Source organism: Schistocerca gregaria, chromosome 1 (genome assembly GCF_023897955.1).
Source record: "Schistocerca gregaria isolate iqSchGreg1 chromosome 1, iqSchGreg1.2, whole genome shotgun sequence".
NCBI lineage: Eukaryota > Metazoa > Arthropoda > Insecta > Orthoptera > Acrididae > Schistocerca > Schistocerca gregaria.
This window is the reverse complement of record NC_064920.1, coordinates 219,071,061-219,090,466: the sequence shown is the minus strand read 5'-3', so window position 1 is coordinate 219,090,466 and position 19,406 is coordinate 219,071,061. Positions and strand designations below refer to the sequence as shown.

General features: G+C 38.2%; 1 protein-coding gene across 4 annotated transcripts in view; it reads right to left on the bottom strand.

The window, feature by feature from the left end:
• Positions 1–19,406, bottom strand: part of LOC126337707 (probable Rho GTPase-activating protein CG5521) — a 275,478-nt gene that overhangs the window by 171,778 nt on the left and 84,294 nt on the right. For all 4 annotated transcript variants that reach the window (XM_050001492.1, XM_050001493.1, XM_050001495.1 and 1 more), the window contains 5 exons: positions 13,492–13,810; positions 9,887–10,129; positions 8,644–8,778; positions 8,057–8,197; positions 2,825–3,015 (listed from right to left, as the gene is read on the bottom strand). In XM_050001492.1, the coding sequence (XP_049857449.1) occupies positions 2,825–3,015; positions 8,057–8,197; positions 8,644–8,778; positions 9,887–10,129; positions 13,492–13,810 (1,029 nt within the window). The remainder of the gene's footprint in view (positions 1–2,824; positions 3,016–8,056; positions 8,198–8,643; positions 8,779–9,886; positions 10,130–13,491; positions 13,811–19,406) is intronic.

The window sequence follows — 19,406 nt, the reverse complement described above, 5'->3', positions numbered from 1 at the left end:
TTTTAATTGAAAGCCACTTGCCGGGTGTTGGAGGACAAATATGATATTGCAGTGCCTGTGGTGTTCAGAACAACAACACAATGTTCCTCTGGACACACACGTCCAAAGGAACATTGCATCATAGCTCACTATGAATTATCATGACAATGTGTTTTCTAAGTGTCTTTGCATACCACATACGAAAACTCACCAGCCTATTTCTTAATGATGCAAAGCTAAAACGTGTTCTCGTACAGTTTCAGAAACTTTAAATTAGTCCCAGTCTGTGTTAAATCTTATTTAACAAGTTTCTGATAAGCGCCCAAAAGTTATTTTTATCCATTATTGTGTCTATGATAAAACTCCTGTGTTTAACATTTGTTTAAAATGAACATCATACTACAGAAATATTTTAATTAACAACATACTAACTCGTGGGAAAAGTGTGTTGTAACTGTGTCATCTGTCAAAGATGCCAAGGTATTTTCAGATTACACCAGTATGAAATATTTGCATATTCAACACAACTAAAGATTTTGACACTTTACTTTACAAAGAATGATACAAAGTGCTAGAGTGTATTAGTGAAAATTGTAACTATTCTCACAAATTCTATCCAACTGCTAGATGAGAGCTATTAGCAAGATGCACAGGTTTACATCATCCGCTATCATCAACATCACAGTTTCTACACATGAGAATCTTAGCTGTGACATCAAAAAGCAAAATGAAGATTTTTCATGCAATGCAAATATCTTTTGAGGTCAGAAAATTTCTTTGTAGGCAAAGTGCTAAAAAGAAAAATGAAGATGCACACACTGAAGTTAAATTACTACTTAACTATCAAGCCTTTCTGCATCTTCAGCCCAAAATAAATCACTGCAGTACCATTTTCTCCTGCCACAGCGCATGTGCAAGCGCAGAGAGAGAGAGAGAGAGAGAGAGAGAGAGAGAGAGAGAGAGAGAGAGAGAGATACTTCTACAAAATAGTAATTTAACACTTTCCCAGAAATGTGTGGAGTAGTCTCAAATATACAGGGTGGCACAGTTAAAAGTAGCCCACCTCCCCTTTGAATGTGAATGCAATGATTTTGACTTCTCAAATAGAGTCAACAGCTACAACAATGGGCAGTTTTATGAAACAGTTGACTGTTATCATTACTTTTATCAGCATTTTGGTTTATTTCATCACTGAAATAACTTTCTCTATAGAAGAAAGAACTGAGATTGGGGAAGCATATGTGAAAACAGGTTCGAGTAAAGAAACTCTTAAAATTTTTGGGGTAAATTATGCAGATAGAGGGATACCAGCAAAGAAAACAATAAACAGTCTGTATAAAAACTGACACACTACAGATTTTTGCAAAATGTAAAATGACAAAGAAGTCCTTCAGTTTGCACACCAAAATTTATTGCAGGCATCTGGCAAAAATTATTCCGAGGCCAAAGATGTCTACATGTAAACTGGCCCAATATGCACATGTAAACAGGAGGAATTGCCAGTGGATATTGGAAAGTATTAATTTGAAGCCATATTGTGTGACAGTTGTGCAGCAGTTATGGGAGGATGGCAGTCAGAAACATGTAGATTACTGGACATGGCTTTTGAATAACACGAAAGATTTTTATTAGACCATAGACCATTAGCATTACATCACGAGTTATGAAGAATGGTTTCATCTTTCCGGACATGTGAATTCACAGAACACAAGGTACAGGGCAATGGAGAATCCTTACACTGTGTGTCAGCAACTAAAGATGAAAAAATCTGTGTTTGGTGTGGTGACACGAACAAGCATCGTAAGACTGGTATTTTTTGACACTACTCTACCCCAACACAATTGCATGGTTGGAAATCTTTGATACTTTTGTGTTCAATTCTATAAATAGGAAAGACAATACTGCTTCTTCCATTCAGATGGGGCAAAATGCATCATGTCTAAGGTATCCCTGGAATGAGTCAATGATGTCATCACTGTGGATCTAACAGTTAGCAAAAATTTATGGCCACCACATTCACCGCATCCAACAACGTGATTTTTTCCTGCAGGGACACATGAAAAGCGAGGTCTGTGAGACAAATCCACACAATCAGAAGCTCAAAGACAACATCAGCTGTGAAGATGCCACCATTGGTATCCAAACTTCACACTGTGTGTATCTGGATACCCTTAGATGTGCGCAGCTGTCTACTGATGTTGCAGGGAGGTCACTTTCAATGTCTCCTATAAATGTATTTTTCCATTGTAAATAACGAGTGCATTTTGGCTCTTCATTTCTGTAATTTCACTGCATTTATACTTACACAGGCTCTATTTTTACCTGTGCCACCCTATACTTTTAGTGTATTTTTGCATATACACTGTTAAAAAGAAAATATAAAAATATTCTTAAGATACATGAGGATGTTGTTGGAACATGGACAAATGGAGCAGGACGGACAGCAATGCAAACTGGAAAATATTCCATTATGTACTCTTATGGATTCAAATGTATTTTAAAACTGCTAACAAATATGATTCACAAAGCACTATATCAACAGTTTCCTTAAATTACACAAAACTCAGGCTGGCCACAGCGTATTTACACTCTTATCAGAAATTTCTGTTTTTATACTGATTCAAGGGTTTCTCACATGGACTGCATAAATTTTCATCTGTCCTCCTAAATATGCCTAATTTATTCACAATGGTCTATTCTCCATGAAAGAAGTTAACACAAGGAAAAGTAAATACTATGTTTGCTCATATCACTTTCTTGTAGTCTCAAGGGTATATCAGTTTCAAGGTAAATGACAGTACTAGTTACAGTTTGCAAATTTTTAGCATTATAAATAGCAACTCACTTTTATTAGTGTATCAGACAGCTCTACCAGGTAATCAAAGACTTGGGCATGTAGCACAGGTGAACTAATCTGATTGACGTCTCCAAGAGCTCCCAACATACGGCGCCATAATACAACAGCCACATCAGGCAACCAACCACGCACTGTTCCTCCTGCCATTACTGAAGTTCGGCCACTGGTCTCTTGAAGATCTGTTGTCAGGCAAAAAAATTTGAATGTAGTACAAAAAACAAATACAAATTTTGTAACAATACTTTTATAACAGAGATAGATATAGAAGTGTGGACAGCTGTTCACACACAGGATAACACCTCCTAACCTGAATGACTGAATGCTGCTAATCTTTGCATTTGGTTTGGAAGGAATACTGAAGATCATGTTATACTTAGATTTGTGAACTCACATTATTTTTAGGCAAGTCAGTGGTTTGTGTGTGTACTGCAATTACATCATTTCAACAGGCTCTTATTTTTAATACCCTTGCCAAACAAGACTATAAGGCCAAGCATTTTGTCTCTTTCAAGTGAGCATTAGTCAACTTAGTGCTTTTTTTTTTTTTTTTAATTGGTTTTCACTGATTACTAAGTGACTAAATTTGGAATTGAAAGGTCTCACAGTTCTATGCCTCAACAAAAATGTTGATGTGTACAGCCCTTTTCACCCTGCCTCAGGATACCGGATGGGTTTTAAATTTGTCATGGCTCAACTACATCTGTCATGGCTCAACTAAATCACTTTTATGGGTCACTCCAGACTGCAACAATTGTGCATGTTTTCAGCTTCCATTTGGCACCTGTTTTGTTTCATATTGTGACCACCAAGAGCGCAAAAGATCACTTCAAACTTCAACAAGAAGACAAAGCCGTGTGTCCCCAATGTAAATAAAATACATTTGGCAGTATTTCATTAGTCAAATGCAATTCAGGCATTATTTTAGACAGGAAATTTATCGCTGAAGTTTAAATCTTCTGGGTTATTAGGCCGTGTCATGTTTCTTCCAAAATGTTCGGTGTTTCGAACCCTTTGCTGCGATCTTCCTCAGGATCTTTTGGTGTCCACTATTGCTAAAACACTGTCAGAGACGAGTGTCGCGTCCACTTATAAAGGGGGAGATTTTCTGGCATTCGTGCTGGAGAAGTAACAGTATTGGTTAAAATTAGTATGGCTACCATTGGTGGGCCATAGTCACCCGATTACCTCCACAATACAGGTGTCTATCAAGTGTCATGTGGCTGTGGCAAAGTGTATATAGGTTAAACGGGAATAACTGTCAAAGAAAGCATTAAGGAACACGAACGGCACATATGGCTAAAACAAAGTGCAAAAATCGGCAGTATCAGAACATTATGAGAACTGTGGCTCTGACCGATTTTAACAACATACGTTTACTGGCTACAGAAACAAACATTTATAGAAGAAAGGTTCGAGAAGCGGTTGAAATTTCTAAGAATGCATCTAATTTCAATAGAGAGGACGGCTATAGGCATCCGGCATCGTGGCTCTCCACCATCAAGGAAGTAAATACGCGACCGCAGTGTGTGAGGAGCATAAACACCACACTGCAAGTCACCTCGGCGGACAATAATATTTTGGGTAAACATTCCCCCTCTCTTGCTCTGTCCATTTTGAATCTAGTCACTGATGATGACCAACCAATAGCGGTAGCAGACAATTCAACCAATAACCCTTCTCCAGTGTAAGTGTGGAATAGTACCTTTTTATCCAATGACGATGGACCGTCAATGGTATCCACAGGAGGTAAGCTACCAACTTGTGTCAGAGCGGGAATATTAGCCTATGACTATGGCCCACCAATAGTAGCCATATGAATTTTAACAAATACTATTACTTCTCCAGCACGAGCGCCAGAAAATCTCCCCCTTTATAAGTGGATGCGACACTCGTCTCTGACAGAGTTCTAGCAGTAGTGGACACCAAAAGATCCTGAGGAAGATCCCAGCAGAGGAGTCAAAACGTCTAATAGTTTAGAAGAAACATGATGTGGCTTAATAAAACAGAAGATTTTAACTTCAGTGATAACAACCACGAAAGCCTGCAGACTTACAGGAAATTTATCATTTTAATGTATACATGGTGCCTAAACAAATGTGTGACATTGGATTTTATATGCTTTTGTATTTTTAATAGCACGATCATGCTAGTGACTTTAGTGGTATCACATATCAATACCACCTCACAGGTGTCAGAGTTGGCAACAGAATTGCAAGATTCCATGAAATGCTCATAGCGGTCCTGTGGGATCCCGCAGACCTAATGATGCACGCCTGCTGAGCTGCACCTATAGTGGCTCTGGACTGCAAGCACCCTCTGCTGTCACGATACAGGGTGGCCAGCACCAGCCAGACAGCCCACTTGCACTTAAAACCTCTTCGATACCTGAAGCTACTCAGACGCCACCTAGTCATGGGTCTCATAGTGTTGTTCATGCTTCAGTTCAGAGAGCTTCAACCTTGCTGACCTTGTGATAGCTGGTCTGTGTTTCTTGCTGCACCTCCACGTACCATTGTGTATGAAGTCATACACAACCATTTTTTGAATAAACCATCACCTTGGACATTGTTTTAGTACTTTTACCTGTTTCTAAATGTTTAAAAAATTTCTCTAGAAAACTGATATCAGGCAACCATGCAATGGAACACTGCTACAGTAAGTCATGGCACTGCAGCGGTCTGTATGTGTCAGTCAGCTCTGCAGAATCAGCACAGTACAATACCATCGTTCATGCTTCAGTTCAAAGAGCCTCATCCTTGTTGCAGCCAAGTAACAAGGCATAAGAACAGCGGCCATACATAGACCCTAATCTACAGGATCCACAGATGAGTGTCACACCTTGTCAATGATGAGATTTCAAACCTACAAGAAATTATTACTGTCAGTGAATGCAGGTCCACCTAAACCATTTCTCAGCAAACTGTGCGAATGAATACATGTAATGGACATTTAGAGATGGATACCTCACAAAAGACAATAGTTCACAGCAATACATAAAGTTGCACGTCTTCAATGAGCCAAACAGCACAGAAACTGGACATTAGTGGACTGGAAGCATGTAGCATGGTCTGACGAATAACAAGTTCCCTGCTTTTCAAAATATGTAAGGTGCCAAGATCCCTGAGAGCCGAACAAGGTATTTAACCACAGACTGTGGAGCGTGTAGTTCAGGCTGGAGGTGATTCTATGAAGTTCTGGGTACATTCATCACATCTCAACTGGGGCACACCCATTTGGGTTACCATGAACACAAAACAAGATGTTTGTTTCAACATTCTAGGAGACCAAGTGGTGTCCACTCTTCTACATCTTCACGCCTAGTATGCTGTTGACGCACCTAACTTATAAGAATACAACAACCATATTCACAGGGATACGCACATACTTCACAGTTTGAAAACACTCAAGCACACTACTGCACCTAAAACAGTCCCAAAGAAATCATCATACTTTAAAACAGTGCCATATAAGAACGACATCAATGTTTGTCTTTAACTCTTTTTTTGAAGAATGATACTCATGCTGTGCCTGCTGTGCCATTCTGTTGGACTATAATTCTAATATTATAGTGTACTGTGAGCCAATCAATTACACACACACACACACACACACACACACACACACACACACACAGAGAGAGAGAGAGAGAGAGAGAGAGAGAGAGAGAGAGAGAGAGAGAGAGAGAACAGAACAATTGCACGTAAGACGTCACCAACATGCAATGTTGTAGGAACGTAAGACGTCTTGTTGTAGTGGGCAATATCATCAAATGTTTTTGTATTCTTCCTTCACAGTTTAGTCCATATGATGTTGTCATGAAATAGTGTTTATATGTGTATCTTAAAGACCAATAAACTCGCAAATATGAGTTTACTTCTCAATACACAGTATCTAACTCTGCAGCTATTTTAAGATTTATGATGAGATTAATGAGTACTATGAGATATATTCAAAAAGCAAGGGCAGTTTTGTCACACAAAAATCATTCCTAAGCAGTTTTCATAATATTTTAATATCTTCTTCCACCCCTCTGTATATATACTCCCTGCCTGGGAACTGAACAAGTTTACAATAGTGGTTTTGAGTTCCTTCTTATCTTCAAACCATTGTCTACAAAGCATTTTTGCGCCAGACACTTGTCTTATACAGGCGTTGCCGACTGCAGCGCCGTATTCTGCCTGTTAACATATCTCTGTACTTTAATACGTATGCCTACACCAGTTTCTTTGGGGCTTCAGTGTTTAGAAGGGGTAGTCATTGTTTACCAAAAATCTCGAAAAGTGCTTTGCCAATTTACTTACTATTCTGACAGGATGCAAGATGAGGTAATACTCACTAGGTACGAGATTACTAATCTAGGATGGTGGTCAAAATGTGATGAATCTTATCCATGAAACAGACCATTGTGTGAAGACATGTTTTTCTGGACTGGACTGTCCAAGACTGTTGACTGTCCTGTACTGTTGATTTTTGGTGGCAAGTCTCAGTGTGGTGAGAGTTTCGAAGTACATATCAGCCTTAACTACTGACTACAAGACTTCACCCAGAAAACAGTAGCCATCAGTTTTCAATTCAAGGCTGTTACTCAGATCCTGTGTTCGCTTGGGATACTAGTGTTCCACTGCCTGTAACCATGTGGGGAAATGGATCATCTTGTCAATGACAGTCCAAAAACACTCATATGCCTGACATTCATTGCTCTTTGTGTTGGCCAGTAAGCGTTTCCAGTAACTGACTTGCACACAGTTTTTAATATCTGAACGCTTCTGTGACGACTGGGTAAATTGTGATAAGTTATTATGGGAAAATTCATCAGTCAGAGCACTAATCATCGATTATCGATCGGATCTCAATTTTTGGTCTGTCTTCTGTACCATTTCCTTTCTGGATACTGGGTGTGCCACTCCACTATTCTTCATCCGCCTTTACATGGCCACTGTTAAGAGTCTCAGCACCATTGTTTAGGATTTTAAACTACGTACAACTCCTGATGAATTTGCACACACACACACACACACACACACACACACACACACACACACACACACACACACACACACAAACAAACTTGGTCACTTTCATCTACAGTCAAATGATCAATGCTGCATTTGTGAAACTTTCAGCTGCCAACATTTAAATATAAACAAGGAAACAGCCATTGTTTTTCAAACATGCCTCATATCGATTGGTCTGCTAAGTTTAAATTTACAGATATCATACCTAAACTTGTACCATCTGCACTTATTACATCAATCTGCATGGGCGAATCTTTGATTGAATTGCTTTCAACTCCACTCGATGGAGCAGGAGAGGGGGATCTTGTTGGACCCTCTGACTCAGAGTACTGGAATGGTGTTCCTGCTGCAAGAATGACAACAAGTGATCAATACTTTACAGAAAATCTGACCAAAAACTGTAACATTATTAACAATATAGATCTAAATTAGCAGCACAGTTTTACTAACTGTATAAAAACTTAATGCAACACTTCAAAGAACCAATTCTGACATTAGCCTAAATAATGTAGGAAATTGCTGAAATATGGCGAGATACAGATTTGAAACCCATTCTTTAGAAATATGAGTGTGTCCATTATCCAGAATGATAAGAAAATTTAGCTGTGGTACATACACAAAGTTTTGGTTTGTTCACAGAAAGTAAATCTATGACTGATACACCGTATAAGAGAATTATTTGACCTACAATGGACCATAATGAGCACTAAGGATCATTAACAGAAAGTTTCCAATTTTCTTATTAACAATTATTACCTTGTAACCAAATAATGCATGTGTATTAATAATTACCTCTGGCACTTCGAAGAGAATCCATGGAACGTGACTTGTGAATCCGGGTTTTTGGGTACGTACGTTGTGAGTAATTTGTGTCACCTGAATGAGCAATGATTCGAGCCACTTCTCTTTCCACACAAAGAGGTAAGACTGTGAAAAATTAAGAAAATGTACAAACTTAATTTTCAAAGTCAGAGATCAAGCAAGCAGGCTACCTCTGAAAATAACTGACTTAACAACAACTGAAGCAAGCTATATCTGACTGAAGTTCAAATGGTGACAAAGCAGCATCACAAGACTACGTTAGTTTCCAGTTTTCAGAACCACAGCTTCCTTCATTGTGAGATAAGCAACGAAACCAACAATTAAAATGTTACAGACAGCTGCATCTAGTCAAAAAAAATTCTGATTCCACAAACTATTCTGTATCAGTTGGCACTTCCCAAATTATTAGGCCCGATTTGTAAGTATGATAATCTGAAATAATATTAAGAAATTTAATAATCAACTTTATATAAGAGAACAAAAATAAATGAGAATAATTCAGACAAGGGAAAGACTCTTAGCTTTTTTCTGTTTTCATCTTCCATTTGCATCAACCTTGCATTTGCTTATCCAGTTACAGCTAACTAGCTGAGGCTTTCTCTAGTAGCATATGTATGTTTCTGTTTTATTAATTTGGAGCATAATAAATTTAAAGGATAAAACCCTCATAAAATTTATTAGCTTTGATTCTATACATGGCCTGCTGCCCAGTTACACACTAATATTTTCATGATCCACATGTTACCTCCAGCTCTGGTTTTCCTAGTTGCCTTAGGAGACTATGTCGAAACCATGCCATAAAAGAAAAGTGAAAACAGCATGTGCATGGTAGCTTCATTTACATGATCTAATACAATATTTTAATATGGTAATGGTAAGTACTAAGGCAATGTAAATAGTTAAGGAGTAAAAGTGCAGACTCATCAAAAATAAATTTTTATCCGTTTCAGGGACTCTGATCATCACACAAGTACTACAGTTCTAAGATACAGACTTTGTGCCACAGTTTGTTCAATATTTGACTTATCTGCAACAATCTTTAATGAGTCAACACTGCTAGAGATTTCCAGAACTAAGTTTCCTTTGCATATTTCTCAAAAACTATGACAATGTCACAAGTAATATTTTCATGCTGATGCGACACCACATAATACAGAACTTATAAAGGACATTACAAATGGGTCAAAATGTAGATAAAATGACAATGCATTACCTGGGATGACAACTGGAGCAGCTCGACTTGCACAGTGACGCCCAGAATCTACCATCCTGCTACTCTTGTGGCGATGGCGATGTGCAACAGCACTTGATAAATTTCCCTCACTAACACTACGTAAGTGCAGTCCGTGGTACCCACTACGACGTTTATCTGGACTAGGACTACTTCCCAGCATACCATGATGGTGGTGATGTGAATGAGAGTGATTGTGTTGCTGAAACGTTCCACTTGACAACTCTGGAAATTGTAGAAGACTTTGCAAAGTGTATGGTATTCCAAGAATAATTCAGATGGCTCCCACGGGTGCCATACATTGTAAACAGAATATTATAATCTGTAACTATGGAACACAAACTGAAATTAATGGTTCATTTAACAAACAAAAATGTATCCTAGTCCACAGAGAGCAATATCAAAGGTAATCAATTTTTGAAAACCAGCACCTTGTATTATTTACTCTCGTAAGGGGGGGATGTAACAGAAAACACAAACATTAATTTAAAAAAGTCATTACAGTCACATTTATGAATGTACAAATCTAAAATTTTCCATGTGTAAAGCAAAAGAGCTGTGTTTTAATGGGAAAATATAATAAAATATGCAGGATAAATATTTTGCCAGAAATTTGAATTTTTATTTTTTGGTTCTCCTTTTTATAAAAAGCCATAACTCAAATTCATGCAATTAATATAAAAATTTTATTGTAGTGTCCTGAGAAGGTTATAAGACCACTGAACTACAGTTATTAATTTATGGTACAAATTGTTATCATTAACAGAGTTTTTAATTTTGCATATCCAAAATTAACTTTTTTCTCTACACACAATCATCTAAAAACCAGAATGTAATTGCTGGATCTCGTATTTTTTAGTTCCAGGGAGACAGCAACACGTGAACAGTTCCTGAAACTTTCATAGCATTAGCGCATATACTTTTTGAGAAAAAGCTTCTAATACTGTAAAAAATGTAAAACAGAGAAAATGAGGTTCAAAGATTTTCTTCTCATACTTCTACATGTAATAAGCTTACCTTCATTTTAAAATCTCCATACTGATACTCATCATCCTCCAGGTTTCTCTTCTCTCCTCTTTGAATCTGCCTGGCCTGTATTTGCAGGTAAGACACTGATTTGTTAGCTTTCTTGACTCTGCTCTCGTCAATGGTGTAAAATGCTTTTGTTGTAGACACACCAGGATCTATACCAATTCTCTTCGGCACTTCAATTCTGCCATTATTTCCACTATTTTAACGTAAAACTGCACCATAGACACCTATTTTGAGGACTTCAAGCACACAGAATGTTCTTCTTGAGCATCTACTCCAAATTAAATTAATGAGGCTTTCATTCGCATTTTGTCTCTTTCTGTGAAGACACTTCCTCCAGAAATCAGGGTTTGCAAGAAACCTGAATGTGGGCTTAATTGCATTCATAACAAGTTCTGGCAATGAGTGTTTATGTTAATACGTCTCATTCCTGTTGTCGAACGTACACAAATGGTCTTTCGAATACAGACTGTGCATTGATGTTTGGTCAGTGGATACTTTTGTGGAAAAAAACTGCCCACACAGCATGCCTCATTGCCTCTAAATTATGTATGTTTTTCCTGATAGCTCTCCTGTAAAATAACTGAAGAGAATTCATTTCTTTCAGAGTAAGCCTGCTTTTTCCTCCTAGTGGTTTTCCATCCTCAAATACTTCACCTTTCTTCTCTTTCAGCAAGTGACAGAGCCTACCACGAAGCCCCTTTTGGATGTGGCCAACACATTCGAACTTTTCTATTGTTGTATTGCACGAATTTTTATCTGTAACAGCTTTAAACAAAGAGAAGTCCAAATCACCAAGACATTTAGTATATCCAACACCATACTGGTTCTCAGATATGGAAAACATCCTCACAACTGCAGCAGCTTCCATGCCCCCACTTGAACCACTATAATTTTAAGAGCATGCTATTGCACGCTTTTCTTGCCACAGTTTCTCACCGTCTTCATTGTTTGACATTTTCGTTGTTGCACACTGGTGCCAGTATTTAGACCTAATTTCTACATCTAAAACTTTACCTGAGTCAATACCAATGACAGATGCAACTCCATACAGAGATGTGTGACCCCTTTTCATCCAGGTCCCATCTACAGACACACACAGGTCAATAACATTTGTAGGAGATTCACTGCCATGAATATCTACCCCAGGATCTACTTCTTTTCAGTTTATTTCCACCAATTCCTCCACTGCTTTCTTCATAGAAACTTTGGCAGTGTTGCATACAGCAGACATTCCTTTATTAATTTTTTCAAACCTTGGACAAGGTGAAGGCATGTTCAGAAAACCACACAATAAATAACTTCCTTCCCTGTCCTGTCCAAGGCATCTCTGAGCATATGCTAACCTAAAATTGCTTTCATACATACCAGAGTTACTTTTTTGGAGGAGGAAAATTTAAATTCATAGCCACGTGAATTACAAATTAATTTAAAATCACAATCAATTCCCACTCTTCTTTCTTCAACAACAATCATGCAGTCCATATTTTTACAGCTAATACATGAACATGAAAACTTTATAGCCTGGCAGAGAAGTTCTAAATAAGTCTCAATCCAGTGGATTCCATATCAACATCATTCACGCATCTGTACAATTTTCCCATCCCAAGTTTCGATGCTGAAGCTGAGAGCTTACGCTGTTCATTTCGAGCTGCTTCCTCTTTTTTGTCAGTAAACTGATTTCCATGAAAGTTCCATTTCCTAAACACAGTTCTTCCACCACCCATTATGCATAAATCTTGACTTCCACATAAAGGTTTGCAAATTCAACCTTCCACCTACTAATATGTTTTAGTATTGTCAAAACATAAATAAACCACATGCAAGGAAGATTTCAGGCAAAGATATAGATGTCAACCAAAGATATCAAAATAAAATAGCCTTCACACTGACAAAAATTCTGCTGAAGCAAGAATTTTCCCAAATGTCGGAAAAGGTGGGAGTGGTCGCCAGTGCAGAGTTAAATCGGTTTAACAATTTAAAGGCATTTCTAAAGTTGCTATCATGATAAAATTCACACACAACATGTACTTTTGAAAAATCAGTTTTTTGGACCAAATTCCATTACATCCCCACTTAAAAAGGTAGCAGTGATTTTTCTGAAACTAAATTAATATCAAATTAAAGTATAATAAACTGCAGCAAATCAGACAGATTACAAGTCATGTTAACACTGCTATAGCCTTCGATATTTGAGATCTACAAAGCCAAAGCCAAATTCATTTCTTAGGTCAGGTTTTATAGATTTTGGTTTAAAACAGATATTGAAAAAGCCACACCGAGGCTCTCCGATATGACTGCGTGTGCATGTGCATGTGTGTGTTTTCTACATTAGAAGAAGGCCTTTTGGTTGAAAGTTCACGTTTAGCAGTCTTTCTGCTGTGCCAGTCTGTGGTGCTACACCACCTCTATATGACGAACAGCAATCTATATCCTTTTCATAATCTCGTTATTCCGCCATGGATTTTGGACAGTTTTATTATTATCAACACCATTCACTTAATAGCAAACACCACTATAGTGACTCAAACAGCATAAATAATTCTAGTACTAACCAGAAGCTGTTGTGTTGAAGCTGGCAGGACCATCACTAGAGCTTTGGTCATGACACGGTGTACTGGATGCTGCCAGTGGTGGAATAGAACTTGCTCGCATTGATCCTTGGCCAGATGAATACGAAACACTGTTGCGAGCTGGCTGAGACGCTGGATGTGTTGGATGGCCCTGGTTCTGGGTATTCTCACATACACTCTGCTGCCTGTTTCCGCGCCGTTTCTTGGCTTTTTGCTCTGTCAGGCGATCAAGTGGCAAATCTGTGAGGTCCAAGCCATAGACATGGCGTGCCAAAACACGTGTCAGTGTTTCCAATGTCTTCTGCTCACAGAAACAAAGATAATAATGTTTTTAATAGACTTTCCAGCCATTTTTTTTACATTCTTGGAAGTTACTAATTTAATCAAACACTATCCCACAATAAGAAAATGTACACTTTTTTTTTAGTATCTATGGTGATAAATTTCAATACAATAAGGCATCCAATGACTTTTGCAGTTTTTTTCTAAATATATCCCTCTTGGCAATGCCATTACAAATACCTTGAAAAAGAAGAAATTTCAAAGCAACAGACTGAGAGTTCTGTTTTCTCACACACATGTGCTTTTGTGTGTGTGTGTGTGTGTGTGTGTGTGTGTGTGTTTGTTTTCTATTCTGACGAAGGCCTGTTTGGCCAAAAGCTTTGTTTGACAGTCTTTTTGTTATGCCTATCTGTGACTCAGCAGCTCCACTATATGGTGAGTAGCAACTATACTTTTCATACTACTGTAATCATACTGTCCTTTACCTGCATTTTCCTTCACCAATATGAATGCCATTAACACTGCTGTCATTTTAGACACATTTTCTTTAATCCTACACTTTATTTAATGGTTTTGCAAGACTGATCAACAAAATAAGTGCGAAGACTAATTTTAGTGAGCCCTATTAAATCAATTGTTCAACACAAGGAATATGATTGTTACTGAATGAATGCTGTATTATGAAAGAAATGTCAAGCAATGCTCTGCTGAGAAAGTACTGTAAACAGTGGTTTGTCCACATAAGTCACGAACTACAATTTGGTATGGGCAGTTGGTGATTTTTCATCCCTGTAGGATCCTTGTCATGACCATGCAGACAAAGATGCAAGATTAATGACAGAACATTTCACGATTTACTTCCAAGTCACAGTGTGAGTACAAGATTTTTGAAACATTACTACACTTAAATTATTCAGGTATACACATATTTGTCTTCCATGAACAGATTTGAAAGGACACACAGTGGTGTTTTGTATCTACCAGCTTAAACAACAGAGTAAGTTGGAGAATGTAAATGTAAGACACGGGCACCAGAGCTGGCGAGGCACGCACAATCACTATGATGTGTATGAGTTTATTGGGAGGGTCTGACAGGACAGCAGAAGGCGAAACTGCTGGGTAGGGGGTGTTAGTCCACTCGACTAATATAAATTAGGGGAAAAAATTCATGTACTCGTAAAGTTTTGTTCAGTAGTAAGAGAGTGTAATGAAAGATAAATTAAAAATCCTGAGGTGTTGGGGGCATTTGAAGGTCACATTTTTCTTGATTATTTTGAAAATTGTGGCTTCCAGCAAAAATGTTTTCCAGTACAAAATTAAATTAAATTTCGTACAAAAAAGATCCTATTATTAAAGCAGTGTTTTCATGGTATAAAACTAATGCTTACTGTTATATGAAATGGGTGACGAAAATATTAAATGCGCATACCACATCTAAGTATAGTAGAGCCATATTAATAGATACACTGTGTTCTGGGGGTGTGACAGGGTGGAGGGTAGAATTGTGAAGGAAGGTAGATCACTGGATTGTGGTCATACATTTCTCTCCTTCACAGGTGCAAACTAAAGAGCAAGCAGGTGATTCCCCATTCTATTTACCACAAAAACTTACAAGAAACAACTAAAGGGAGTTTCATAAAGCCGGTATACCAGCCCTCTGCAGCAGGTCTTATGACTCACTGGTGACAGGGCAAGCAGACATGCCCAGGGAGATGTTTATTTTTCACATAGTGTGTTAACACTACACTGAACACATATCAGCTGATAAGTGGAATTATAATACTAATGCAAGATTAGCTTATTAACAGCTTCTATATAAATCTCTGCACAATGTTCTATGCTGCTAGAGGGGAAATTGATTCTTAGTCATCTTGTAAGGCAGCTGTAGCACTCTTCTGGTAAAGTCAACTTCCCCCCATCATGTGCTTTCAGTTTACGGACATACCATACTTCTCCAGCATTTGATGCTTTTCTTTTAAGTGAGTGGAAAAAAAGCACTGAGCTTGTGTTTATATAGAGGAGCTGTTTGTAGCTTATTATGTGAATATTTATTTGCAGCTGCTAAAGTGAGCTATTATATTAAAAAATTCCACAGCTGGAACTGACAACTGTCTACCACATGAAGAGCCTTGCCCAAATGACGGGACTGATCCACTATAGTACACAAAACATGTCAGAACACTGTTGCAGAAGCAACGAAAAAAGCATGTCAAATTCAGAAGCATGCAAAATCCCCAAGTTGGCTAAGTTTCACGGAAACTCGAAATTTAGTGCAGACGCCAATGCGAATGCTTTTAATAGTTTCCACATTGAAATATTGTCTCAAAATATGGTAGAAAATCCAAAGAGATTCTGGTCATATGTAAAGTACACCAGTGGCAAAAAAAAAAACAGTCAATACCGTCACTGCGCGATAGCGATGGAAATGTTACCGATGATGGTGCCACTAAAGCAGAGTTACTAAATACAGTTTTCCATAATTCCTTCGTGAAAGAAGACGAAGTAGATAGTCCAGAATTCGAAACCAGAACAGCTGTTAGCATGAGTGACGTAAAAGTACAATTCTTAGGTGTTGCGAAACAACTAAAATCACTTAAGAAAGGCAAGTCTTCCGGCCAAGATGATAACCAATCAGGATCCTTTCAGAGTATGCAGACACAATAGTGCCTTTCTTAGCAATCATACACAACTGCTCACTTGACAAAAGGTCTGTTCCTAAAGATTGGAAAGTAGCACAGGTCACACCAATATTCAAGCAAGGAAATAGGAGTAACCCATTGAATTGCAGACCCATATTAATGACCTCAAGTTGCAGTAGCATTTTTGAGCATATACTGTACTCTAACATTATGAATCACCTTGAAGAAAATGATTTATTGATACATAACCAACACAGATTTAGAAAATATCGTTCTTGTGCAACACAGCTAGCTCTTTATTCCCATGAAGTAATGAGTGCTGTTGACAAGGGATCTCAGATCGATTCCATATTCCTACATTTCCAGAAGGGTTTTGATAGTGTTCCACAGAAGTGACTATTAATCAAATTGCATTCATTTGGTGTATCGTCTCAGTTGTGTGACTGGATTCGTGATTTTCTCTCACAGAGGTCATAGTTTGTAGTGACAGATGGTAAATTATCGAACAGAAGAGAAGTGATATCTGGCGTTCCGCATGGTAGTGTCATAGGCCCTCTGCTGTTCCTGATTCATGTAAATGATCTATGTGATAATCTGAGCAGCCCCCTTAGATTGTTTGCAGATGACGCTGTAATTTATCATCTAGTAAAATCATCAGGTGATCAATTACAATTACAAAATGATCTAGAGAGAATTTTTGTATGGTGCAAAAACTGGCAAAAAGCACTAAACAGAAAAAAATGCGAGGTCATCCACACGGGTTCTAAAAGAAATCTGATAAATTTTGGGTATATGATAAATCACACTAATCTAAGGGCTGTCAATTCAACAAAATTTCTAGAAATTACAATTACGAGCAACTAAAACTGGAAATACCACATTGATAATATTGTGAGGAAGATGCGACAAACCTACTAAAGAGACAGTCTACATTACACCTGTCAGTCCTCTGCTGGAATACTCTGCAGTATGGGATCCTTTACAGGTAGGAGTGACGGAGGACATCGAAAAAGTGCAAAACGGGCAGCTTGTTTCATGTTACCCGCGCAATAGGGGAGAGAGTGTCACTGATACGATATGCGAGTGGGGTGGCAGTCACTGAAACAAAGGCGGTTTTCTTTGCGGCGAGATCTATTTACAAAATTTCAATCACCAACTTTCCCTTCTGAATGTGAAAATATTTTGTTGACACCCACCTACGTAGGGAGAAATGATCATCATAATAAAATAACAGAAATCAGAGTTCAAAAGGAAAGATTTAGGTGTTCCTTTTCCCCACGCGCCATTTGAGAGTGGAGTGGTAGAGTAGTAGTATGAAAATGGTTCGATGAATCCTCTGCCAGGCACTTAAGTGTGAATTGCAGAGTAACCACGTAGATGTAGATGAATGTAATATGCTGGCAAAGTGAATACAACGATGTTGATTTCATTGTATCCACTATCAGCAGCTGGAATACTTTTCACAGCGTGGGGGGCACCAAATTCATCACCCCTGTCTCAGCTCGCCCAACATCTGAAGTGGCCTAGAGGTTTAAATTAGCTCCCTCTGTGACAGAAGTAGGTCACATAAGTGCTAAAGAATTTCAGAATTTCAACATTAGTAATGCATACAGCAGGTTACTTTTCTAGATTTGAACACAATCACTGATCAGTACTATTCCATCAGACATATTTACAACTACATTGCAAGGTGAACTGTGGAAGTGTGGTGAGTGGCTCTACTAAGTGCAGCCCACTCTACATATGCCAGCAATTCCTGAATTCAAGAGATTTATGCAGTGTACCAATAACATAATTAATGGTGAGAGAAGTGCAGTAACTTTCCAGTCATTCGTTAATTCACCACCAAATGACTACAACATAGTTACACAGCTTTATAAATGCTGTCAGTAACAGTTGCCATCAACACAACAAAGATCACTGACAACATCAAACTTACAAATTAAGCACTTCTCATTCACTGTTTATAAAGATATATTTTACATTAAAATCTCACCTAACAACTACAAATAAATGTTCACTTAATACACTGAAACTCACTCTACTATATAAAGCCATGCAGCACCTGAGCTCACAGACCTACAAGGGAGAGACATTGATGACCACAATCAGGTGACCTGCCTTCCTCTTGTGTCTGCTCCCAATCCCACTTCTGCTCCACATCCCACTTCCCACTCCCGCACTTGTAGACCTGGTACATAAGTGTAAATTTGTTCTTAACCCACTTTGTTTAACAATAAACATTAATTTTGTACAATTCAAACACAACTTTTAATAATCTGCAATTTCTGCATACGCTGCAACGCAGAAACTATTAGTCCCACAGAAAAAATGAATAGGATCTTTTCTGTAGGAAATTTAATGAAGTTTAATTTTGTTCTGGGAAACTTTTTTGGTAGAAGCCACTGTTTTCAAGATATTCCAGATAAATATAAAAAAGTGATCTCCAAATGCCCTGCATCCTACGTCCACACCCCAACACCCAACAGTCAAGGATTTTCAGTGTATCGTTCACCCCCCCCCCCCCCCCCCCAATCGTCATTGTAAAAAGATTTGCAACTACACAAATTCTTTCCTCCTGTCAGCCATTTTTGGTCTCCATTGACTGATATAGGTGAGTGTAGTGGGTTAACGAAGACTGAGTCCAGGAGGATTATGAGAACAAAGAATGTGTTACAAGAGTAACTGCCATCTACATGGTTCAGAAAAGCTGGTGCTGTGGCATAGGATGCAGATGTCATGGGCTGTGAAGCAGCTACTGAAGTCTAGCATATTTTCTCATCAGTGTTCTCCACTACTAGATAGTCAAATTTGCTCTTTGCCAGTTTGGTGGTCACTATTCATTCTGGTGACAGCTGGTTGATGATAACGCCTACATACAATGCTGTGCAGAAGCTGCAGTACAGATGGTATGTGACTGGCTGCTTTTACAGTTGGCTCTGCCTCTTATAGGATAGAATAAACCACCCAACACAT